Source organism: Oncorhynchus nerka, linkage group LG10 (genome assembly GCF_034236695.1).
Source record: "Oncorhynchus nerka isolate Pitt River linkage group LG10, Oner_Uvic_2.0, whole genome shotgun sequence".
NCBI lineage: Eukaryota > Metazoa > Chordata > Actinopteri > Salmoniformes > Salmonidae > Oncorhynchus > Oncorhynchus nerka.
The window spans coordinates 86205804-86232438 of record NC_088405.1 but is presented as its reverse complement, the minus strand read 5'-3'; the positions used below and the strand labels follow the sequence as shown (position 1 = coordinate 86232438).

Genomic DNA, 26635 nt, shown 5'->3' with positions numbered 1-26635 from the left:
ATAATTATAACAGAGAGGTGACGAGGATACTGCCAGGCTTAACAATGAGTCTGAAAATGGGAAATTCCCATAGCGGTATCAAGCTAAAATGATGCAGATAGAGGATGTAATATAACAGCAATTCTAATCTAATAAAAGGTAAGGACAACTAACTGTCATATCTATACATCACATTTCTATGAGAGATGTTCTTAACAAGGTGCTCTGGCAAGAATGTGATTCCTCCTGGATCGGTCATGTTCAGAGTACATTAAAAGGTATATTTACATCTACTGTACTGTATATTGAGAAATCAAACAGAGACAACCAGTCAGTTGCAACTCATGTTTATTCAGGAACAGTTCATACCACCACATCACACCTCAATGTTGTTTTGACCTGCCTTCTCTGGGTTGATACAACAGTAAAAAAAAGACATAAAAACTATAAAAAAGATCAAGTCAAACTAACATAAATATAATCACCACTTGGATTGCTTGAAATTACACATCATCACTCAATAAAAAACAACGACCTCCTCACGACCTCTTCCTCAGCTGATTGGGAGAGCAAAAATAAAGCTCTCCTCATCCTCCTCCTCCTCCTAGCCTCATTCTAAAAACATACAATCCCCTGCCTTGTCTGGGACAGGTAGACAGACCAGAAGCATAGAAAATGACTCTGAAAGAGAGTGACCCAGGGTTACGTCGGTCTGTCTTCCCCTTGGTGTTAGTTAGTTAGTTAGTTACCAAACCAAGTGCTGTCAGTCAGCTAAAGTGTACAGCATTATGGGGACTCTCTCGGAGTGTTGCGATTTAAACCAGCACAACATTATCTTTCAATGTTATGTTGTTGAATGCAAGGAATGATGGTCTGTTGCTTCAAAACGAGAGCCACATTGTCAGGAAAATAGAAATAAAGCCAGAGGTAAATTACTGTGATTTTAAAGGTTTGTTACTTTTATCATAAACATTTCTTTTATGTATTATTGTTCACAAAGCTCATAATTGCAATTTCACGACCCAGGCCATGGAAGTTCAGCTTGGTTTTACTTCTTGTGCAAAAGGGTTACATGTGTTTAACCCATCCAGATGACTTGCTAAAAGGTATGAATAGGAACAGGCATTAAGCTTGAAGCAAATGCAAAAGGACGGTTTCTCACAATGTAATCTACAGCCAGGATGGAGTGGAACGGAGCGCAGGGGGGAAATTAAACATGACAAGCATTTCTACCTTATAATATGCTGTTGCATGTTTGCAAAATAATAGTGTAATACCAGATACGTTTTTATCTTCAAGAAAAATAAGAAACAAGACAATCTCTAATGACTATCACTCCTGGTTCAAACAACCCAGGGAGGCAGCGAGCAACATCATTCACAAAGCTACGTTACATCAATCATACGTACTCACAATGCCACCTATCAGTTATGGACATTACTGCATGTTATCATTACATTGCTAGGGAACTAAATCAGCAGACTAGTACTCAAAAAGGGTGAAAGCCAAACGTGATGGAAGAAAAAGGCCATATTACTTTTCCTAGGTAACAAGCATCAGAACACTGTGAAATTGGTATCATGAGGTTTATTTAACTATATTATGGATTCAGATTATTGCCTAAAATGTCAATACACAGTTGACACAATTACTAACGTAGACAATGAGGGACAGTAATACAAATTGATCACCTATATTCTGGTTATGAACATACTCCTGTTATTCCAGAGCATACAAACCCAATCTTTTGGAAAACAAATGTACTTTAAATTAATATTTTGTTCTAGTGACTGACCTGCAATTGCCTAGGAGGAGTAGTACTGAGCTTTTAGAAGCTTAAGCAGGTAGCATTGTGGCTGGTAAGGCATGAGGATTCAGTGTTTTACTCAACTTAACTTGTTTTAACTAATCATGTCTCCGTCGTCTCCCAATGGCTGTTGTCATCTTCTGACTGGTATCTCTCCTGGTTAAACCTCTTAGCTGAGGGATGTGATGTTGGAGCGACCACCAGGGGGAACTACGATGCGGCGTCCGGCTGGCCGGATGGGGACATCCTCTGTGGTGGGGGGACCTAACAGACAAACAGGATTATAGTACTGTCTCTTTAAGCACCAGGATATCCTCTGTGGTGGGGGGACCTAACAGACAAACAGGATTATAGTACTGTCTCTTTAAGCACCAGGATATCCTCTGTGGTGGGGGGACCTAACAGACAAACAGGATTATAGTACTGTCTCTTTAAGCACCAGGACATCCTCTGTGGTGGGGGGACCTAACAGACAAACAGGATTATAGTACTGTCTCTTTAAGCACCAGGACATCCTCTGTGGTGGGGGGACCTAACAGACAAACAGGATTATAGTACTGTCTCTTTAAGCACCAGGACATCCTCTGTGGTGGGGGGACCTAACAGACAAACAGGATTATAGTACTGTCTCTTTAAGCACCAGGATATCTATCATCTGTGGTGGGGGGGGGGGACCTAACAGACACAGGATTATAGTACTGTCTCTTTAAGCATCAGGATATCCTCTGTGGTGGGGGGACCTAACAGACAAACAGGATTATAGTACTGTCTCTTTAAGCACCAGGATATCCTCTGTGATGGGGGGACCTAACAGACAAACAGGATTAGAGTACTGTCTCTTTAAGCACCAGGATATCCTCTGTGGTGGGGGGACCTAACAGACAAACAGGATTAGAGTACTGTCTCTTTAAGCACCAGGATATCCTCTGTGGTGGGGGGACCTAACAGACAAACAGGATTAGAGTACTGTCTCTTTAAGCACCAGGATATCCTCTGTGATGGGGGGACCTAACAGACAAACAGGATTATAGTACTGTCTCTTTAAGCACCAGGACATCCTCTGTGGTGGGGGGACCTAACAGACACACAGGATTATAGTACTGTCTCTTTAAGCACCAGGACATCCTCTGTGGTGGGGGGACCTAACAGACAAACAGGATTATAGCACTGTCTCTTTAAGCACCAGTATATCCTCTGTGGTGGGGGGACCTAACAGACAAACAGGATAATAGTACTGTCTCTTTAAGCACCAGGATATCCTCTGTGGTGGGGGGACCTAACAGACACAGGATTATAGTACTGTCTCTTTAAGCACCAGGATATCCTCTGTGGTGGGGGGACCTAACAGAAACAGGATTAGAGTACTGTCTCTTTAAGCATCAGGATGAGGATATCCTCTGTGATGGGGGGACCTAACAGAAACAGGATTAGAGTACTGTCTCTTTAAGCATCAGGATGAGGATATCCTCTGTGGTGGGGGGACCTAACAGAAACAGGATTAGAGTACTGTCTCTTTAAGCATCAGGATGAGGATATCCTCTGTGGTGGGGGGACCTAACAGAAACAGGATTAGAGTACTGTCTCTTTAAGGACCAGGATCAGGATATCCTCTGTGGTGGGGGGACCTAACAGAAACAGGATTAGAGTACTGTCTCTTTACGCATCAGGATGAGGATATCCTCTGTGATGGGGGGACCTAACAGAAACAGGATTAGAGTACTGTCTCTTTAAGCATCAGGATGAGGATATCCTCTGTGGTGGGGGGACCTAACAGAAACAGGATTAGAGTACTGTCTCTTTAAGCATCAGGATGAGGATATCCTCTGTGATGGGGGGACCTAACAGAAACAGGATTAGAGTACTGTCTCTTTAAGGACCAGGATCAGGATATCCTCTGTGGTGGGGGGACCTAACAGAAACAGGATTAGAGTACTGTCTCTTTAAGCATCAGGATGAGGATATCCTCTGTGATGGGGGGACCTAACAGAAACAGGATTAGAGTACTGTCTCTTTAAGCATCAGGATGAGGATATCCCCTGTGATGGGGGGACCTAACAGAAACAGGATTAGAGTACTGTCTCTTTAAGCATCAGGATGAGGATATCCTCTGTGGTGGGGGGACCTAACAGAAACAGGATTAGAGTACTGTCTCTTTAAGCATCAGGATGAGGATATCCTCTGTGGTGGGGGGACCTAACAGAAACAGGATTAGAGTACTGTCTCTTTAAGCATCAGGATGAGGATATCCTCTGTGATGGGGGACCTAACAGAAACAGGATTAGAGTACTGTCTCTTTAAGCATCAGGATGAGGATATCCTCTGTGGTGGGGGACCTAACAGAAACAGGATTAGAGTACTGTCTCTTTAAGCATCAGGATGAGGATATCCTCTGTGGTGGGGGGACCTAACAGAAACAGGATTAGAGTACTGTCTCTTTAAGCATCAGGATGAGGATATCCTCTGTGGTGGGGGGACCTAACAGAAACAGGATTAGAGCCAGAGGGAGAGAATAGGTCAGGTCTGTATTATAGACACACAGGCTTGGGAAAGAAAGCAGACTCTCTGGCTCTCTGGAAGGGATGTCAATAGATGGACTAACCCCCACTAGACTACAGCAATGGGGGAAACGTTTCCAATGCAGGTCACCCTCCACCTCCTGCATCAGTACATCACACATCAATTGTTCCAGTAAAAACCATTGTTTACTTGGTTCCTCCCTGAAAGGTTGAACCTAGTGGTATGAGGTCGCAGATGTATACAATCGCCATGTGTCACTCAATACTCAACTAGTCTCTGCTATTGGTTATGTGAATAATGTAACTTTCGCTAAATCAATGATCATGAGCCTCATTCAACCTGCTCAGTAGACAGAGCTTCATTAGGCAGGCAACGGCTAAGAAAGTGAAAGGCAAGATGTCTGGACTGAAATCTTAGAACATATATTGACTTAAGATGCATAAAGATATTATGAGAGAGAGAGAGAGAGAGAGAGAGAGAGAGAGAGAGAGAGAGAGAGAGAACCAAGATAAAACGGTGTGAAGCTGAAATCAATCAAATCAATGTTGTGACAAAAAGTTAAGAAATAACTAAAAGACTTGTGAAACATAAAGAGCACTGTCTGGAAGTACCAGGACGGCTGAGGGACAACAGTATTGTGCTGTGAGCATTAGTTACCACAAACAAATTATGAAATTAAGGCTTAAAATGTGATTATGGTAAAATGTCAAATTACACCTGAAGGTTATTGTAACTAACGCAGACGAATGGCAAAGTCAACCTTGGAAACATACTATATCATGTGTGAAGTGCATTGTAAAATGTCATCGCTGACTGTTGAGTGTGTGTGTGTGTGTGTGTGTGTGTGCGCGTGTGTGCGTGCGTGCGTGCGTGTGTGCGTGTGTGTGTGTCAGGTTCCTGGCACTTCCTATGACAGCCAGGGATGGGAAAGCGGATGGGTAAATTAAAAGGTAGCTGAAGCTCACCACGCTGTGCAGGTTTACCTGCTAAACTAAAGCCAGAGTGGTGCAGGTTCCTCACAGGCTGCTTGGTGGGGGAGGTACGGGCAGAGGCTGAGGGGGTACCGCCACGAGACATGGGCGAGAAGTCAGACACAGGACCGTCATACATGCCCCTGGGCACTGCCCGCAGGACTGCCAACTGAGAGAGAGGGAGACAGGGGTAATAAAGGGAGAGAGAGGGAGAGAGAAGGAGAAAAATGGAGAAAGAAAAAAAAGAGAAAGAGAGAGAGATGATCGTTTATGTTGGTAACTTTATAACAGTTCTCCATGACAATGCTTGTTTAGAATTAGATTCATGGGGGTGGTTGTAGAATGCTTTGTGCCAATGCATATTTCACCCAGTGTTTTCCTAAGGGAAGCACTTCCAGATTTACTGACAGACTCCGTTCTTATTGGACATGCTGTCCTAGGGTCATGTGACTAAGGAATCCCTGGAAGCTGAGCTAGGAGCATCAGAAAATACTTACTGCCACCAAGATCAACATTGCATTAATACATAGGTCTCACCAAAGAAACATCTCTATAGTCTGGGCAAAAAGAGAATGATGGCAGAATTGGAGGGTAGCCATTTCAAGTTGAACACAACTCATTTAATATAACCCACTTGTGTTGAAATATCCACTTAAAATAGCACACTGTTGTTCCTGTTGAGTATCCACCAACACCAGCAATATGACCAACCCCATGGACACATCATATCCCTTCAAAACCATTACACATGGCTACAACAGGCACTCCCTGGCAGTCAGTTGTTTCAGTATGTAACCCACAGCCAACAGCCGAAGCCCCTGACATGAATCCTCAAGCCTGACATGACATTTATCTCCCACACATCCCACCCCTTCCTCCCAACCCCCACCCCCACCTCCCATTCCCCATCCCCTCCTTCCAACCCCCATCCCCCATCCCCTCGCTCCAACCTCCATTCCCCATCCCCTCCTTCCATCCCCCATCCCCTCGCTCCAACCTCCATTCCCCATACCCTCCTTCCATCCCCCCATCCCCTCCTTCCATCCCCCATCCTCTCGCTCCAACCCCCATTCCCCATCCCCTCCTTCCAACCCCCATCCCCTCACTCCAACCCCCATTCCCCATCCCCTCCTTCCAACCCCCATTCCCCATCCCCTCACTCCAACCCCCATTCTCCATCACCTACATCACGTCTGTCTTCCTCCTGGATATGATCAGATCACCCATAGAGGTAGTTATGACACCATTACAGCCTTTTCTGACAATTCCCATCTGCATTACACACCCTGTTAGCTATATTTATCTTGCCACCAGAGAGGACAGATGCCCTTTGTGTACAGTTCAGTAGGTGTGATAAACAGCTAAGCAATCTGAATGTAATCTGCCTCCATTGAACATACTTTGGATTACCATTCAGGTATGTAATGTACATTGAGATTGATGGTAAATCTGATTATGCGTGGCATGGGCTGAGCCACAGCAGTGTGCATTAGTGTAAAGCTAAGCCGTCTTTAATGGAAAGCTGCAGTGACATCGTCCATGTTTGTGGGTGCTGGATGGCTCATCTCAGCTCTGCATCAGATTAGTGCTGATTAATCCCTAACCACTGAGAAAACACTTCTAGATGTCCCCAACTCACTGACCTTTTATTATGTTGTATTATTTGTTTTGTCATTTAGCAGACGCTCTTATCCAAAGCGACTTACAGAAGCAATTCAGGTTAAGTGCCTTGCTCAAGGGCACATCGAAAGATTATTCACCTAGTCGGATCTTGGAATCGAACGAGCAACCTTTCGGTTACGGGCCGAACGCTCGTAACTGCTAGACTTACCTTCCGCCTCACAGACCTCACAGTCCTTGGCTCAGTGTCACATACTAACGCTGTCCCGTGACAAAACAATCCATATAAAACGTATTCTAAGACAGAACTGAAGCGTTAGGAATACAATATGTTCATTGGAAATACTTGTATATTGTTACATAATTGTATAAAAGGGAGACAGTTACTCAGAGTCCAGAGACAGTTACTCAGATGTTGACTAGACAGTAAGGTGAGAGAGGCGAGCATCTTTTACCTGCTTCCTGGCCTTGACGCGCTTGTAAGCAAAGTCCGGGAAGGGGGTGCAGGGGATGAAGCGGCCGACCCCGGAGGTGGCGTGCAGGTTCCCATCCTCCAGCACCAGCTTCCCCTGGCAGATCACCACCGAGGGGGCACCACGGAGCTCCATGCCCTCAAACACATTGTACTCAGCAGCCTGGAATACACACAAGCATAGACATGACTACAGGTACACGTGCACACACAGAGTTAAACACACACAAACACACACAGAGTCAAACCAACACAGCATCAAACACACACAGAGTCAAACACACACAGTCAAACACATGGAGTCAAACACACACAAAGTCAAACACATACAAACACACACAGAGTCACACCAACACAGCATCAAACACACACAGAGTCAAACACACACAGTCAAACACACACAAAGTCAAACACATACAAACACACACAGAGTCAAACCAACACAGCATCAAACACACACAGAGTCAAACACACACAGTCAAACACATGGAGAGTCAAACACACAAAGTCAAACACACACAGCATCAAACACACACACAGTCAAACACACACACAGTCAAACACATGCAGAATCAAACACACGCAGAGTCAAACACACAGTCAAACACGTTATACATTAAAGCTGAAATATGTAACTTTTGACCCCACCATATTCACATAAAATTGTGAGTTATATATCTATCATTCTCATTGAAAGAAGGCAAGTCTAAGAAGCAGTACACACTATATATACAAAAGTATGTGGACACCCCTTCAAATTAGTGGATTCGGCTATTTCAGCCACACCCGTTGCTGACAGGTGTATAAAATCGAGCACAAAGCCATGCAATCTCCATAGACAAACATTGGCAGAAGAATGGCCTTTACTGATGAGCTCAGTGACTTTCAAACTGGCACCATCATAGGATGTCACCTTTCCAACAAGTCAGTTCATAAAATGTCTGCTCTGCTAGAGCTGTCAACTGTAAGTGCTGTTATTGTGAAGTGGAAACGTATAGGAGCAACAATGGCTCAGCCGCAAAGTGACAGGCCACACAAACTCACAGAACGGGACCGCCTTGTGCTGAAGTGAGTAGTGTGTAGAAATCGCCTGTTCTCGGTTGTAACACTCACTACCATTTTACAAACTGCCTCTGGAAGCAATGTCAGCACAAGACATTTCCACAGCCGAGCAGCCGCACACAAGCCTAAGATCACCATGCACAATGCCAAGCGTCGGCTGGAGTGGTGTAAAGCTCACACCGCCACTGGACTCTGGAGCAGTGGAAACACGTTCTCTGGAGTGATGAATCACACAACACCAACTGGCATTCAGATGGACGAATCTGGGTTTGGGGGATGCCAGAACGCTACCTGCCCCAATGCATAGTGCCAACTGTAAAGTTTGGTGGTGGAGGAATAATGGTCTGGGGCTGTTTGTCATGGTTCAGGCTCGGCCCCTTAGTTCCAGTGAAGGGAAATCTTAACTCTACAGCATACAATGACATTCTAGACGATTCTGTGCTTCCAACTTTGTGGCATCAGTTTGGGCAAGGTCCTTTCCTGTTTCAGCATGACACTGCACAAAGCGAGGTCCATACAGAAAAGGTTTGTCGAGATCGGTGTGGAAGAACTTTACTGTCCTGCACAGAGCCCTGACCTCAACCTCATCGAACACCTTTGGGATGAATTGGAACGCTGACTGCGAGCCAGGCCTAATCGCCCAACATCAGTGCCCAACCTGATGTGGCTGAATGGAAGCAAGTCCCCAAAGCAATGTTCCAACATCTAGTGGAAAGCCTTCCCAGAAGAGTGGGACCAACTCCATATTAATGCCCATGGGTTTGGAATGAGATGCTTGGCGATCAGGTAATCTGGTGTATCGGTTAAATGTGTGTTTGGGTTTTGTACACTAGCTTCCAACAGCTGAAAATACAATATTTGTAGTTCTGGAAAATACTTTTCACAGCGGTTTAAATGGTACAATGATTCTCTACACTATACTTTCTTTTTTTGTCACATAAACTGAAATTAGGTGAACTATTATAATTTTAGCAACCAGGAAATGGCAGATTTCTGCATAGTGCATCTTTAACTGGATATTGTATGTCTTGGTCAGTGATGCTAGGTCAACAAAAGAGAGGAGAATGACAAATAACAAAATTACAAAAACAAAAGCTCTAGATTTATCAAGCCTACTTTTCCCCATTGTACCCCAGTACAGTCTGTTATGCTGCCGTTACTTACTGTAGAGATTCACAAGCACAATCCAGTTATACAAATGATGAGCAGCTGCAGGAACTTTCCGGTGCTCAAAACTCTCTCTCAAGTGGAGGAAATGACAGTACAGCGATGCAGAAGCAACCAGCTCCCACGTAAACGCAACTATTTCCAGTTTTCTGCAGTCTGACAGTCACTCGTCTGACACAAATGACGTCGGGGAGTTTACATGAGTTTACATCGGTGTGTCTTTGTGGACTCAGAAAGTCAAGTATGGAAAAAATAAACAGTAAAGGGTGTCTGAAACACATGACCTCACGCACCAAAGACTGTCTGTGATTTACATTATGAGCTGACACACTAATTCAGATGAAGAGCCGTCTAATTCCACTAAAGTAGATCATATTTGGACATATTGCTCTTAAAACGGGTCTGATGAGAGGCCATTCTGTGTGTTGTAGTGAGACGTAAAGCTTATTGAGGGAGAACTAAGTAGAGTCATGGGACACACAGGCCCAGTTTGGCTGTGGGGACAGAGGAAAAGAGGAGGCGGGTTGGCGGGCGGCTTGGTAGGCAGGCAGGCCGTCTCTGTAGAGATGAGACCATGGTTCTGCCTTAATTAACAACATGTGTGGGAGAAGAGAGATAAATAACCCTCCTCCTCCACCTCCTCCAGTCGGCCTGTTTCTCATACGCCTCCATTTGGCATTAAAAGACAAACAGCTGCCATCGCACAGCTGGGGCTAATGATGCCAAGCATCACTCTCTCTCCTTCTCTCTCTCTCTCTCTTTAGCACTTTCTCTCCCTCTTTCTCTTGCACTGTCTCTCCTCTCTCTCTCTAGCACTTCCTCTTTCTCTTGCACTGTCTCTCCTCTCTCTCTCTAGCACTTCCTCTTTCTCTTGCACTCTCTTCTCTCTCTAACACATTCTATTCCTCTAGCACTCTCTCCCTCTCTACCACTTTATCTTTCTCTATCTCTAGGCCTCTCTCTCTCTCCCACTTTCTTCCTACTCTCTTTCACTCTCGCTGGTTGTCTCTGATCCATTCCCCCTCTCTCTATTCTCCTGCCATAAACTCTCTTATTCTGTCTATCATTCTGTCTCTCTCTACATATTTTTTTGCAATCTGTTGCCCCCTCTCTTCTGTGGTTTGTGTGTTCCTATGCACACGGCCCTGCTGTTTTTCCAGATTCAGGCCAGGACAGGACCAGAGGAGGCTGGTGGGAAGAGCTATAAGAAGACGGGCTCATTGTGATGACTAGAATGGAATTAATGGAATGGTACAGCAAACATATGGAAACCACATGTTTAACTCCATTCCATTGATTCCATTCCAGCCATTACCATGAGCCAGTCCTCCTATAGCTTCTCCCACCAGCCTCCTCTCGACTGGACATAAGGCTCTACGTCTGCCAAGTATGATGTCACGGCCGGGTTCTATGTGCAACAACATATACAAAGCTAACCAGATCAAACATTTCAGATAAGGGGATACTTGTATTTACTACAGAGGGAGGGATACACAGATAGAAGGTTGTAAAGTACTGAACTACTGTGCCCAATAGATCACTGTAGCCATCATTAACATGGACAGGAGCCCCTGTTCTTATGCTCTGTGTTCTTATGTGCTTGTTTTGTTGTCCTGAGGGGCTACAAGCAGGAAACGAGAAGGTGACATCATTATGTAAAAACCTTGGGTCTCCACGTATGGAAAAGTCATTGAAAACTTGTCCAATCTTTTTCCAGCTCTTTCTTTCTCTCCCTCTCTTTGTCGTTCTATATCTCTCTCTGTGTTTCTGTCTTTCCACACCTCTTCATCGTACTATTCTGCTTTTCTCTGAGGCCTCTCTGTCTCTCTCTCTCCCTCATTCTCTGCGCCTGCAGCAGGAAGTTCAGAAGGCTTGATTTCCTGAACGGACACTTCCTCTGTTTAACCCTGCACTGTAGTGTACGCTCTGGGCTCCTGTACGCAGGGAGTCTACAGGGACTTAGTTTCGGGACTTAGTGTACGCTCTGGGCTCCTGTACGCAGGGAGTCTACAGGGACTTAGTGTACGCTCTGGGCTCCTGTACGCAGGGAGTCTACAGGGACTTAGTTTCGGGACTTAGTGTACGCTCTGGGCTCCTGTACGCAGGGAGTCTACAGGGACTTAGTTTCGGGACTTCGTTTCCCTTCTGAGAAACTGAAAGGTCACTGGAACTTTATTCACCCCGAGCCTTTGACCTCTTACCGAGTTGTGCGTCTTGGCGGTGATGGTGCGGACAGCATCTGAGTCCCAAATGACCAGGTCAGCATCGGAGCCCACAGCTATCCGTCCCTTACGGGGGTACAGGTTTAGGATCTTGGCGGCGTTGGTGCTCGTCACAGCAACGAACATGTTCTCGTCCATCTTGCCAGTGGTCTGAGTGAGCAGGAAGAAAAGGTGACTTGTCAAAATGCTATAATGGTGAGGTGCTAAACAAAGAGGCTTTTACAGCTGACTGGTGGGTGAGGGGACTCTTGTAGTCAAACGCAAGAACACACACGCACACACACACACACACACCCTGTCAATGCTAGAGCTGAGACTGTGTGTTTTTTGTCTTAAGGCAGACCAGTGTGAATAATTCTGAGGCAAAGCTGCACCACAACTCTTCATTCATAACACAGCTGTCAAGAAAACCCAAGTCTGAGTTCAAGAACAAGAATTAGGAGAAAAAAGGAGATACACACTGTTTTATTCTGTAAGCAGGGTGAACGGCTAGGGGGATAGATCCAGAGATATATCACTAAACCAAACTACCAGGATGTATTAGGGAAGAGGAGAGAGGAGGAGCTGCAGTGAATTGTGGAGAATCTGCAGCATAAACTGGAGGAAGTGGAGTACTCAGAGTAGCTAAGAGGGTTCAGAGGGAGCAATGTAAAGAGAGGGTTAGTGAGGGCTAGCGAAGCTGAGAAAATAAGGACATGAAAGAAAGAAACAGGATAGTCCCAGTTGGTATTAAATAGAATGTTGTGGCCCCGCCCACCTTGACTCACAGCAAAAAGTTGACCTTTTCTTAAATAATGTTCTTGTTGTCTGCTTGTTTTACTCAATTACAAAACTATATATAAGAAAAGTACAACATGTCTAAAGACTACTTTCAACATTGCCTGCTCCAGAGTGTTCTCACTACTTAGAAAAACATGTCTCTTTTCATGAGCACCGTGAGTGAGTGCTAGTTAGCTACCAACCTGAACATTAAGCTAGCCAAGACCAACAACACAAACAAACAGACTATATAGCTACAAGTAGTGAGTGGACTAACAAACGGACTATACTAAACGAGTTAAATGTCTTACCTGTGATGAAATGTTTCCACACATATAACTACATGTAACCATCTTGGACACTAGGTCCCCACAATTTAAGTAGAACACAAAATCGTCAACAAAGTTTTCTCTTTTACACTGGGGGTCAAGGGGAAAGAATGTTTGTTTTCCCCAATTTGTGGGCGTGGTCGTGGGGAATTCATTATTATGACATGAATACCGACTCAGAGAATGCATCCTAAATAGCATCCTATTCCCTATATAGTACACTACTTTTGACCAGAGCCATATGGGCCCATGTCAAAATTAGTGCACTATAAAGGGAATAGAGTGCCATTTTGGACACAACCAAAGAGTGCCATTTTGGACACAACCAAAGAAAGAGAGAGAGAGACATATGCCATGCAGACAGGTGTCCACCCATCCATCCTCACCACAGCCTTCTCCCAGATGAGGGACATCCTCTCCTCCACTCCGTTCACACCCTCAGGGATCTGAGTGAAGTCATCCTTCCCTATGGCCTTCTGGGCCACACTGAAGGTGCAGTGGGCACTGCCAGTCACATTCAGGTCACCACTGGGAGAGAGGGAGAGAGAGAGAGAGAGAGGGAGAGAGAGAGAGAGAGGGAGAGAGAGAGAGAGGGAGAGAGAGAGAGAGGGAGAGAGAGAGAGAGGGAGAGAGAGAGAGGGGGAGAGAGAGAGAGAGTAACAACTTAGCCATGGCTTTGCAGCTGAAACATGATAGAACAGTAGTAAGAAATGTGTTGAGATGCAGTATGTTGTACATCGCACACAACAGTGGCTTTCAGTAGCAGATTAAATTATTAAACACTCTTCCACAGTACCTCTTCCACAGGTACTGCTTCAGACCTGAAATAATTCCTTAACTTCATAGCTGTGATCTACAATCCCTTAAGGCGGCAGGGTAGCCAGGGTAGCCAAGTGAGGGCGGCAGCGTAGCCTAGTGGTTAGAGCGTTGGACTAGTAACCGGAAGGTTGCAAGTTCAAACCCCCGAGCTGACAAGGTACAAATCTGTCGTTCTGCCCCTGAACAGGCAGTTAACCCACTGTTCCTAGGCTGTCATTGAAAATAAGAATTTGTTCTTAACTGACTTGCCTAGAGGTAAAGGTAAAATAAAAAAGGCACACGTGTCAAACTCATTCCACGGAAAGCCGAGTGCCTGGAGGTTTTGCTCCTCCCTTGAACATGACTGATGAAGGAACTCCCCTCACCTGGTTGTCTAGACTTCATTTAAGGGGAAAAAACTCAGCCCTCAAACTGGGAAATATTTATTCCATACAGAAAATCTGAAAAAGCTCACATACAGCTGGAATAGCTCAGACAACACAGCAGAGCTGCGACTAAAGTAGATCGATTACTCTGAGTCAAGTTCCAAGGTCTCCTCTCACCTGTCTTCCCTGCTCCGCCGTGGGCTCTCACCTGTCTTCCCTTTCTTACAGCCCACTCTAACTTTCCTAACAGACAAACACACCAACTCGTGCAACCATATGTGTCTATTGATGTGTATAGTATATATTGATGTGTACAGTGTATATCGATGTGTATATTGATGTGTATACTGATGTGTATACTGTATATTGATGTGTATAGTGTATATTTAAGTGTATAGTGTATATTGATGTGTCTATTGATGTGTATAGTGTATATTGATGTGTACAGTGTATATTGATGTGTATTTTGATGTCTATTGATGTGTCTATTGACGTGTAGACTGATGTGTATAGTGATGTATATATTGATGTGTATACTGTATTTTGATGTGTATAGTGTATATTGATGTGCATAGTGTATATTGATGTGTATAGTGTAGATTGATGTGTATAGTGTATATTGATGTGTCTATTGATGTGTATAGTGTATATTGATGTGTATAGTGTATATTGAAGTGTATAGTGTATATTGATGTGTATAGTGTATATTGAAGTGTATAGTGTATATTGATGTGTATAGTGTATATTGATGTGTATATTGTATAATGATGTGTATATTGTCTATTGATGTGTATAGTGTATATTGATGTGTATAGTGTATATTGATGTGTATAGTGTATATTGATGTGTATATTGATGTGTATAGTGTATATTGATGTGTATAGTGTATATTGATGTGTATTGATCTATTAAAGAGACTTCGGGTCTCAGCATGACTCCCTGTCAAAATAAAGGTTGAATAAATAATAAATCCATCATGAGGTTAGAAGCGCCTCCAGGAGCCTATCAGTCTGTTTGATGCAGCGAGGACATGCTAGGTCAGTGGAGTGTCATACAGTCAAGAGAAGGAGCTCTTTACCTGGCCAGTAATGTGTTCAGGTAGTCTGGGGTGGTGGGGTCCGGGCTGAGGGGGGGTGATGTCACAAAGGAGGCAGCCTTGGCCCAGTTCTTGCTCCAATAGTGTGTCCCGTCAGTCCCAAGGCTGGCCGTGATTGGCTCGCCGAACACAACGTTACCTGGGAAAAAGATGTTATCACCCAGGGTGAGACTACATTGAATCAACTCACCTCATGCTGCTAAAAATGTACTCACTCGTTAGCTTGCTAGGTTTATCCCGGGTCAATGCCAGTAGCAAATGTACAATGTCCAGTATCCTGGCACATGTTTTATTTGGTGCTGGCACTGACCATGTAAACATGTATAGCTTTTACATTCTCCAGTTTTTTTTCTTCCTTTCTTATTTCTCCTGTTTTTTAAAATTTTGATATTGAATATTGCACTGTTGGGAAGGGCTTGCAAGTTAAGCATTTCACTGTACTTGTGAATGTGACAAATAAAGCTTGAAACATAAGAACTAAAGGGAGAATCTAACGGAACTAAAAGGTCAGGTGATCCAGCAGTTTGTAGGAAAGATTGGATGGTCTCTTAACATTGCCTCATGTTTAACTTTCCTGTTGCTATTTGCAAGTCTCTTTCCCTCTCTGGGCTTTGACATGACGAATCGGATGTCAGCGCTGAGGAACGGGACCAGCCAGTGATGAAAACAAGGCCTCTTGGGAGCACCGAGTGACCCTTACATGCTTCCTACATGAGGACATGCATCTTTCCCTTCCTCTCTTTTTCTTCTCAGTTCAGAAAGTGTATATCTTTCTCTCCATCACGTACAAGAGGCCTACTCCCTCTCCCTGCTCCGCCGTGGGCTCCTGATGAATGGCAGAGACAGGTTTTCTGACAGTTTGCTACGGTGAGCCCCGGGTGATAAATCAGAGATTCAACTCAAAACGGGCCTTCTTGTATCCGGTGTGTCTACCAGACCAGACCTATAGTGTAAATCTAGGGTGTGAACCAAGACACTAGGATCAGCACATAAGGGCATAGGTGCATTCCAATCCTCTTACAGAACAGAAGAGTTTAGGAGGCAGCGGCGAAGTTGCACTAAGAGGTGACAACTACCTCCAAGGGACACGTGGGTAAGGGCCGTTTTGAGATGAATCTCTAACTTATCACCCGGGGTAAGGACAGCTCTCGTGTTCTGATATGAAAGGTAGACGATCTTCTTTCTATGCATTCATTGTGACTAACAAATATGTAAGTTAGGTGCCTTCTTGATACAGTAATTAAAGCCCAATCACAGCCACACTGGAAACCCGGGAACCTTTTTTCCTGGCCTGTGAGATGATGTCGGCAGCACTCTTGCTCATGACCCTGGTCACATACAGGGGACAGTTGGTCTGGCTGGCAATGGTGATGGCGCGGAACACAGCCTCTGCCTCCAGCTAGATGGGAGGGAATCGACAGATAGACAGCGACACACACACACACACACACACAGACAGACAGACAGGCAGACGAAGACAGACAGAACAATCAATTAGTCTCTGAACAGATTAAACTAACCCTGAACTGGCAATGTCTACTACTGCCAGGTTACCTAGTGTTTAGAGCGTTGGGCCAGTGAATGAAAGGTTGCTGGATTAAATCCCAGAGCTGACAAATAAAAAATATGTCATTCTGCCCCTGAGCAAGGCAGTTAACCCACTGTTCCCCGGGTGCCGAAGACATGGATGTTGATTATGGCAGCACCCCGCACCTCTCTGATTCAGAGGGGTTGGGTTAAATGCAGAAGACACATTTCAGTTGAATGCATTCAGTTGTACAATTGACAACGTATCTCCACTTCAATCCATTTTGAATGGCTGTCAATCAGCACAATGAAATTAAGTTGATCCTCCTCTGCAAATGCCAATGTGCAAAAGCTGCCACATTCGACTTGGCCATTTCCATCAGTGTAGCGTTGCCGGGTTTGGCAGGTTCCTCACTGACATACAAATGACACATTGTTTACTTTGTTTTCCAGGTCTTTAGCTATCCCTGGCCACCACACATGGTTCACTTTGTTTTCCAGGTCTTTAGCTAGCCCTGGCCACCACACATGGTTCACTTTGTTTTCCAGGTCTTTAGCTAGCCCTGGCCACCACACATGGTTCACTTTGTTTTCCAGGTCTTTAGCTAGCCCTGGCCACCACACATGGTTTACTTTGTTTTCCAGGTCTTTAGCTAGACCTGGCCACCACACATGGTTTACTTTGTTTTCCCGGTCTTTAGCTAGCCCTAGCCACCACACATGGTTTACTTTGTTTTCCAGGTCTTTAGCTAGCCCTGGCCACCACACATGGTTTACTTTGTTTTCCAGGTCTTTAGCTAGCCCTGGCCACCACACATGGTTTACTTTGTTTTCCAGGTCTTTAGCTAGCCCTGGCCACCACACATGGTTTACTTTGTTTTCCAGGTCTTTAGCTAGACCTGGCCACCACACATGGTTTACTTTGTTTTCCCGGTCTTTAGCTAGCCCTGGCCACCACACATGGTTTACTTTGTTTTCCAGGTCTTTAGCTAGCCCTGGCCACCACACATGGTTTACTTTGTTTTCCAGGTCTTTAGCTAGCCCTGGCCACCACACATGGTTTACTTTGTTTTCCAGGTCTTTAGCTAGCCCTGGCCACCACACATGGTTTACTTTGTTTTCCCGGTCTTTAGCTAGCCCTGGCCACCACACATGGTTTACTTTGTTTTCCCGGTCTTTAGCTAGCCCTGGCCACCACACATGGTTTACTTTGTTTTCCAGGTCTTTAGCTAGCCCTGGCCACCACACATGGTTTACTTTGTTTTCCAGGTCTTTAGCTAGCCCTGGCCACCACACATGGTTTACTTTGTTTTCCCAGTCTTTAGCTAGCCCTGGCCACCACACATGGTTCACTTTGTTTTCCAGGTCTTTAGCTAGCCCTGGCCACCACATATGGTTCACTTTGTTTTCCAGGTCTTTAGCTAGCCCTGGCCACCACACATGGTTTACTTTGTTTTCCAGGTCTTTAGCTAGCCCTGGCCACCACACATGGTTTACTTTGTTTTCCCGGTCTTTAGCTAGCCCTGGCCACCACACATGGTTTACTTTGTTTTCCAGGTCTTTAGCTAGCCCTGGCCACCACACATGGTTTACTTTGTTTTCCAGGTCTTTAGCTAGCCCTGGCCACCACACATGGTTCACTTTGTTTTCCAGGTCTTTAGCTAGCCCTGGCCACCACACATGGTTCACTTTGTTTTCCAGGTCTTTAGCTAGCCCTGGCCACCACACATGGTTTACTTTGTTTTCCAGGTCTTTAGCTAGCCCTGGCCACCACACATGGTTCACTTTGTTTTCCCAGTCTTTAGCTAGCCCTGGCCACCACACACTGTTTACTTTGTTTTCCAGGTCTTTAGCTAGCCCTGGCCACCACACATGTTTACTTTGTTTTCCCGGTCTTTAGCTAGCCCTGGCCACCACACATGGTTTACTTTGTTTTCCAGGTCTTTAGCTAGACCTGGCCACCACACATGGTTTACTTTGTTTTCCCGGTCTTTAGCTAGCCCTGGCCACCACACATGGTTTACTTTGTTTTCCCGGTCTTTAGCTAGCCCTAGCCACCACACATGGTTTACTTTGTTTTCCAGGTCTTTAGCTAGCCCTGGCCACCACACATGGTTTACTTTGTTTTCCAGGTCTTTAGCTAGCCCTGGCCACCACACATGGTTTACTTTGTTTTCCAGGTCTTTAGCTAGCCCTGGCCACCACACATGGTTCACTTTGTTTTCCAGGTCTTTAGCTAGCCCTGGCCACCACACATGGTTTACTTTGTTTTCCAGGTCTTTAGCTAGCCCTGGCCACCACACATGGTTTACTTTGTTTTCCCGGTCTTTAGCTAGCCCTGGCCACCACACATGGTTTACTTTGTTTTCCAGGTCTTTAGCTAGCCCTGGCCACCACACATGGTTCACTTTGTTTTCCAGGTCTTTAGCTAGCCCTGGCCACCACACACTGTTTACTTTGTTTTCCAGGTCTTTAGCTAGCCCTGGCCACCACACATGGTTTACTTTGTTTTCCAGGTCTTTAGCTATCCCTGGCCACCACACATGGTTTACTTTGTTTTCCAGGTCTTTAGCTAGCCCTGGCCACCACACATGGTTTACTTTGTTTTCCAGGTCTTTAGCTAGCCCTAGCCACCACACATGGTTTACTTTGTTTTCCAGGTCTTTAGCTAGCCCTGGCCACCACACATGGTTTACTTTGTTTTCCAGGTCTTTAGCTAGCCCTGGCCACCACACATGGTTTACTTTGTTTTCCCGGTCTTTAGCTAGCCCTGGCCACCACACATGGTTTACTTTGTTTTCCAGGTCTTTAGCTAGCCCTGGCCACCACACATGGTTTACTTTGTTTTCCAGGTCTTTAGCTATCCCTGGCCACCACACATGGTTGACTTTGTTTTCCCGGTCTTTAGCTAGCCCTGGCCACCACACATGGTTTACTTTGTTTTCCAGGTCTTTAGCTAGCCCTGGCCACCACACATGGTTTACTTTGTTTTCCCGGTCTTTAGCTAGCCCTGGCCACCACACACTGTTTACTTTGTTTTCCCGGTCTTTAGCTAGCCCTGGCCACCACACATGGTTTACTTTGTTTTCCAGGTATTTAGCTATCCCTGGCCACCACACATGGTTCACTTTGTTTTCCAGTTCTTTAGCTAGCCCTGGCCACCACACATGGTTTACTTTGTTTTCCAGGTCTTTAGCTAGCCCTGGCCACCACACATGGTTCACTTTGTTTTCCAGGTCTTTAGCTAGCCCTGGCCACCACACATGGTTTACTTTGTTTTCCCGGTCTTTAGCTAGCCTGGCCACCACACATGGTTTACTTTGTTTTCCGGTCTTTAGCTAGCCCTGGCCACCACACATGGTTTACTTTTTTTCCCGGTCTTTAGCTAGCCCTGGCCACCACACATGGTTTACTTTGTTTTCCAGGTCTTTAGCTAGCCCTGGCCACCACACATGGTTTACTTTGTTTTCCAGGTATTTAGCTATCCCTGGCCACCACACATGGTTCACTTTGTTTTCCAGTTCTTTAGCTAGCCCTGGCCACCACACATGGTTTACTTTGTTTTCCAGGTCTTTAGCTAGCCCTGGCCACCACACATGGTTCACTTTGTTTTCCAGGTCTTTAGCTAGCCCTGGCCACCACACATGGTTTACTTTGTTTTCCCGGTCTTTAGCTAGCCCTGGCCACCACACATGGTTTACTTTGTTTTTCCGGTCTTTAGCTAGCCCTGGCCACCACACATGGTTTACTTTTAATTTTCCCGGTCTTTAGCTAGCCCTGGCCACCACACATGGTTTACTTTGTTTTCCAGGTCTTTAGCTAGCCCTGGCCACCACACATGGTTTACTTTGTTTTCCAGGTCTTTAGCTAGCCCTGGCCACCACACATGGTTTACTTTGTTTTCCAGGTCTTTAGCTAGCCCTGGCCACCACATATGGTTTACTTTGTTTTCCAGGTCTTTAGCTATCCCTGGCCACCACACATGGTTTACTTTGTTTTCCAGGTCTTTAGCTAGCCTTGGCCACCACACATGGTTTTGTGCCAGGGCCTTCTTGCGGCACATTCCAGGATGACCCTCATGCAGGTCGTTGAGTAACCTCGCTTTTCTGTGGGTATGATTACTCTGCAACCCCAGAGTAGACAGCCTTTGTCAGTGGATAGCTGCAGTCTTCTGGTGAAGTATCCCTATAGCTCCTATCTTTCTACATAGCTTGGCCAGCCATGCAGTGTGAAATCCAGCACTTTGAACAACACGTTGTCTCTCTTTGTCCCCATGGCAATGTCTGTGGCTTGAAGTGGTATGTCGTCCCACCCTGCAAAGTAGAAGACATTACCATCCGTTTCCGGTGCCTCCATTCCGTCCAGTGGTAGCCAGGATAATGCGTCAGCATTTAAGTGATCGGCTGAGCAGTGGTATTCAATGTCATAACGGTAGGCTGATAGAATGGTGGCATTCTTGAGGTTGACAGAGTAGGCTGTCTTCGATCCGAAGATGGACAGGAATGGTTTGTGATCTGGAAATAAAAAGTACATCTACGGCCATAAAGATACTTGTCAAATTTCTTAACTCCAAAGATCAGAGCCAACCCTTATTTCTCTATCTGCTCCTAGTTTTTCTCACTAGAACTGAGGGTTCAGGAGGCAAATGCTATGGGTCTTTCAGTCCCCGTTCTCAAAACCATGTGAAATCACTGCTCCAACCCCTTACAACGAGGCATCACAAGAATAAGGGTCTCTTGGTGTCGTAGTGCGCCAAACACTGACTGTCCAGTAACATCCGCTTACTTTTGTGGAAGACATCTTTGCTCTGTTTTTTCCACTGTTTGTAGCAGCTCGTAGAAGGGCTTCAGTACGGTAGACTTGTTTGCCAGGAAACAGCCATAGTAGTTCAACAGGGCTAGAAAATATCTGGGTTATGTGATAATGTTAAGACATGCAGCCTCCAAAATGGCTGAGACTTTATTTTCTGTGGCCTAGTTACTCCACAATGTAACTTGGTGATTATGTTCTCCCCCTCCAGTCTTGTCAGCTCTTTTTCCACCTTTTCTCATAAAGGAGTAAGGAACAGGGCGTGGCTTGTGAAACTTTGCGTTGGCCTCTGGTTTCTTCTTGATGTCTGTTTTGAACTCCTAGATCAAGCCTAAACCCTCTTTGAAAACCTGATTGTGTTTCTCCAACACTTTGTTGAGGAACAGTGGCTTTTTTTCCCCATTCACTTGGAAAATACTCTCCCAGTCTTTAACCGGATGTGTTTTAACCGGTTTCTCCATGGTACTGCTCATTAGTTGCCGTTGGCGACCACTAGTGGTAGCTTTCCGCATTGCATCGTGTACTGCACTGGTACTGTGAGTCTGCTGAGCAGTGGTATTGCATTTGTGTTTTCTCCAGTGGGATGTGTTCTAAAGCTTACATGCTCTCTGAGATGATGGTGACTGTAGTTCCTGTGTCTACTTGCATTTCAGCTGGTGTATTTTTCAGTTTCACTTCAAGAACAATTCCTTGAGTAGTGTCAGTCGCTCTGAACACTGAAAACAGTTCCATGTCATCATCTGCATTGTCTCCTGTCTCATTGCGTTCTGTGATTATCTTTGCTTCGTTGCTATTTTTAGCTTTCCTGCTCACTTGCGCTACTAGTCCTAGTTCTGAGCACTCGTATCTACAGTCCTGAGAATTGTGTTTCTCTACACAACAGTAGCATTTTCGCTCGGTGCCCATCTCTCCCTACCACTTTTGCAAACGGGGGACATAAACAGCCATGCTTTCCCTCTCATTCTGATCACGTTGGTGTAAACATAGTCTTTCCGCTATGATCAAAGGCTGCGGCCTATAGTGAGTGCTCAGTGCCTCGGTAACCTCATCGTCAGTCTAACCTAACCTCAGTCTTTATCACTCGATTTGTTAGGGGCAACCAAGCTTTTCAACAATCCATAGGCCCTGCTACCAATGACTAACTTTCCTCTGCAATATCATTAGTCATCCAGAGTGCCAGTCACTCATCAAAATCCTCCTTTATATCGACAGACATGTGTCCAATGAGTGCCATGATGATGTTAGGCTAGCTGGTTAGCCTAGACGTTGGTAGTTGGTGAAACTGAGAAAAAGTATTTATACCTCACTGGGTTCACATCAACACTTCTCGTTGCCACTGTAATATCCTGTGGTGTACTCTTGGTAAGGTTATGGCTATGACTTATGGCTATGACTTATGGCTATGGCTATGACTTATGGCTATGACTTATGGCTATGACTTATGGCTGTGACTTATGGATGTGACTTATGGCTGTGATTTAAGGATGTGACTTATGGCTATGACAACCCATCTGGGGCCGTCCCGAGCACCCCACCCGGGGCCGTCCCGAGCAACCCATCCGGAGCCGTCCTGGGCACCCCAACTGCAAAATTCAGCTGAGACACACACACATACAGAGACACACGCACAAACCCACAGAGAGAGAGAGAGAGAGAGAGAGAGAGAGAGAGAGAGAGAGAGAGAGAGAGAGAGAGAGACACACACAACCTTATTATGTAGAGAGCCTCACCTCCTCTGGCCTGCTCAGCACGTGTCCCTCTGGTCCAGTGATGCCCATCTCCAGCATGCGTGCCTGCTCCTGTGACAGACAGACAGAGGGACCATGTTCACACTAATTCACCCCCAACTCTGACACACACACACACACACGCACACACACATAAACACACACCAGCACCCCAAAAAGAAAGATGGCAGAAAGTATTGAACCCTGCATCAATAACACACTGCATTGAGAGATTCCCGGGCCGGCGAGAGAGTGATGAGTTAACTGTTGTAGGGCTGATATAGAGGTTTAGTTAGTGCTATTCACCCTCATATTCACCCTCACATTCACCCTCATATTCACCCTGGACAGCTTTGGGGTATCGTTGGGACATGATACTATGTTGTGGGTTAAAAGCTGGGGCCCAGACAGCAAGGAAGCCTCTTTACTGTCCTGCCAGACACCCAGACACCCTAAGTCTCTGAGGGAGTCCAGACCAGCTATTAAGGCCCACCCAGCTCCCTCCCAGGACTCTACAGTCATAACACAGACTAACATAAACTGCATCCACACATTACTGTCAGTGTGACTCCTGCAATAGCCACTCTCACCACTCACCCTTCCCTTCTGACAGAGTCTACATGGGGGTCAGTTTAGTCTGGGGGAACAGCACAATGTATGGGGCTGCGCTGTGATAAAGGTCAAAGGTTAAACTAGGGAGGAGAGAGGAGGGGGTGGGTGGTTGTTGTGACAGGTGAGTTACCTCGGCGATGATCTCTCCATTCTCAGCATGGACCTGCACAATGCCACCCATCTCTCCCAGGAAGGTAAAGATCTCATACAGCTGTAGAAACATGAATAGAACTTAGAACAAACATGATTAGAAATTAGAACAAACATGATTAGAACATAGTAGAAACACGAATAGAACAGTAGAAACATGAATAGAACATAGTAATAACATGAATAGAACATAGTAATAACATGAATAGAACATAGTAAAACATGAATAGAACATAGTAAAAACATGATTAGAACATAGTAATAACATGAATAGAACATAGTAAAACATGAATAGAACATAGTAATAACATGAATAGAACATAGTAAAACATGAATAGAACATAGTAATAACATGAATAGAACATAGTAATAACATGAATAGAACATAGTAATAACATGAATAGAACATAGTAGAAACATGAATAGAACATAGTAATAACATGAATAGAACATAGTAATAACATGAATAGAACATAGTACAAACATGAATAGAACATAGTAAAAACATGATTAGAACATAGTAATAACATGAATAGAACATAGTAATAACATGAATAGAACACAATACAAACATGATTAGAACATAGTAATAACATGAATAGAACATAGTACAAACATGAATAGAACATAGTACAAACATGAATAGAACACAGTAAGGTGAATGGTCACAGTCCACACACATCAAACTACATTACATTACATTACATTTAAGTCATTTAGCACTACAAATAGGAAACCACACTGCTATTATAAAACATGGCTAAATTAGTCTTGCATGGGCTGCTCCAGTTTAAACGAGTCTAGCATTACCACAGTGCCTCCATATAGGCCACATGATTTGCAGACATGGTCATTTTTTCCATTGATTACAGTTTGGCGGGACTGTGCTTCACATGCTGGCCAAGCAGAGCCGAGTAGGGCTCACCAACATTCTGTGTTGCTGTAGGCGAGCTAGCACACTGTACCTCACTGTTGCTCATCTGGTAGAAGTCCTTATAGGCCATGTAGACCTGGAAGGAGTTCACACCTGAGAGAGGGAGAGAGAGACAGAGAGAGAGAGAGAGAGAGGGGGAGAGAGAGAGAGAGAGAGAGAGAGAGAGAGAGAGAGAGAGAGAAGTGGCACATGAATGAAACCAAAAACAGAGAAGAATACTGTGATGATTCCAGTTTATTAATTGAGCCAAACAGAAGATCCCTCATCAGGCTTCATTGAACGTGACTGGAACTTAGGGCCTGACTATCATTACCCAGGAGGCCTGCATTCTGCTTTCTGGACATTCTGTGGCTATGCTGGGGTGGCCAAAGGGACCTGTCCACTCTGTCCAGTGTCTGAGCTATCTAACTGGGCGTGAAACCATGGAGGGTCCCCCAGGGCACCACACCCTCCTGCAGATGGACAGTTGTGGTCAGTGGTGTTTGGGCCAGGACCAGGTATGGACCACAGGTCCTGTGAGCATACTGGACGCCTGTGGCTGTGGTTGGGGGACAGACAGATTATGGGCCAGAGATAAGGAGGCAGAAGAAGACACCACCGCTGAATGAGTTTCCTAGCTGCTGCCAGCAGTAACCCTGCTCATCATCTTTAATTGGCCAGAGGAGTAGGTATAACGGCACTGTCTGTCTGCCTGACTGTATGTCTGTCTGTGTCTGTCTGCCTGCCTGTCTACAGTCGTGGCCAAACGTTTTGAGAAGGACACAAATAGTAATTTTCACAAAGCCTGCTGCCTCAGTTTGTATGATGGCAATTTGCATATATTCCAGAATGTTATGAAGAGTGATCAGATTAATTGCAATTAATGCAAAGTCCCTCTTTGCCATGTAAATGAACTGAATCCCCCCGAAAAACATTTCCACTGCATTTCAGCCCTGCCACAAAAGGACCAGCTGACATCATGTCAGTGATTCTCTCGTTAACACAGGTGTGAGTGTTGACGAAGACAAGGCTGGAGATCACTCTGTCATGCTGATTGAGTTCGAATAACAGACTGGAAGCTTCAAAAGGAGGGTGGTGCCTGAAATCATTGTTCTTCCTCTGTCAACCATGGTTGCCTGCAAGGAAACACGTGCCATCATCATTGCTTTGCACAAAAATGGCTTCACAAGCAAGGATATTGCTGCCAGTAAGATTGCACCTAAATCAACCATTTATCGGATCATCAAGAACTTCAAGGAGAGCGGTTCAATTGTTGTGAAGAAAGCTTCAGGGCGCCCAAGAAAGTCCAGCAAGCACCAGGACCGTCTCCTAAAGTTGATTCAGCTGCGCGATCGGGGCACCACCAGTACAGAGCTTGCTCAGGAATGGCAGCAGGCAGGTGTGAGTGCATCTGCACGCACAGTGAGGCGAAAACTTTTAGAGGATGGTCTGGTGACAAGAAGGGCAGCAAAGAAGAGACTTCTCTCCAGGAAAAACATCAGGGACAGACTGATATTCTGCAAAAGGTACAGGGATTAGACTGCTGAGGACTGGGGTAAAGTCATTTTCTCTGATGAATCCCCTTTCCAATTGTTTGGGGCATCCGGAAAAAAGCTTGTCCGGAGAAGACAAGGTGAGCGCTACCATCAGTCCTGTGTCATGCCAACAGTAAAGCATCCTGAGACCATTCACGTGTGGGGTTGCTTCTCAGC

The 26635-nt window shown here is 45.2% G+C and overlaps 1 protein-coding gene across 5 annotated transcripts in view; it reads right to left on the bottom strand.

Moving 5' to 3' along the window:
• Nucleotides 1-310: 310 nt before the first annotated feature.
• The window catches only part of dpysl3 (dihydropyrimidinase like 3), a 42158-nt gene continuing 15833 nt past the window's right edge, over nt 311-26635 (bottom strand). The window contains exons 5-14 of one of the 5 annotated variants that reach the window (XM_029671756.2): nt 24976-25037; nt 23991-24071; nt 23252-23320; nt 16464-16584; nt 15168-15324; nt 13292-13433; nt 11797-11967; nt 7350-7529; nt 5269-5443; nt 311-2050 (exon numbers count right to left, since the gene is read on the bottom strand). In XM_029671756.2, coding sequence (XP_029527616.1) covers nt 1956-2050; nt 5269-5443; nt 7350-7529; nt 11797-11967; nt 13292-13433; nt 15168-15324; nt 16464-16584; nt 23252-23320; nt 23991-24071; nt 24976-25037 — 1253 coding nt within the window. In that variant the 3' untranslated portion in view covers nt 311-1955. Of the gene's footprint in view, nt 2051-2655; nt 2929-4128; nt 4262-5268; nt 5444-7349; nt 7530-11796; nt 11968-13291; nt 13434-15167; nt 15325-16463; nt 16585-23251; nt 23321-23990; nt 24072-24975; nt 25038-26635 lie in introns of those variants that run through there. The other 4 variants (XM_029671757.2, XM_065023893.1, XM_029671758.2 and 1 more) reach the window with 4 other exon arrangements.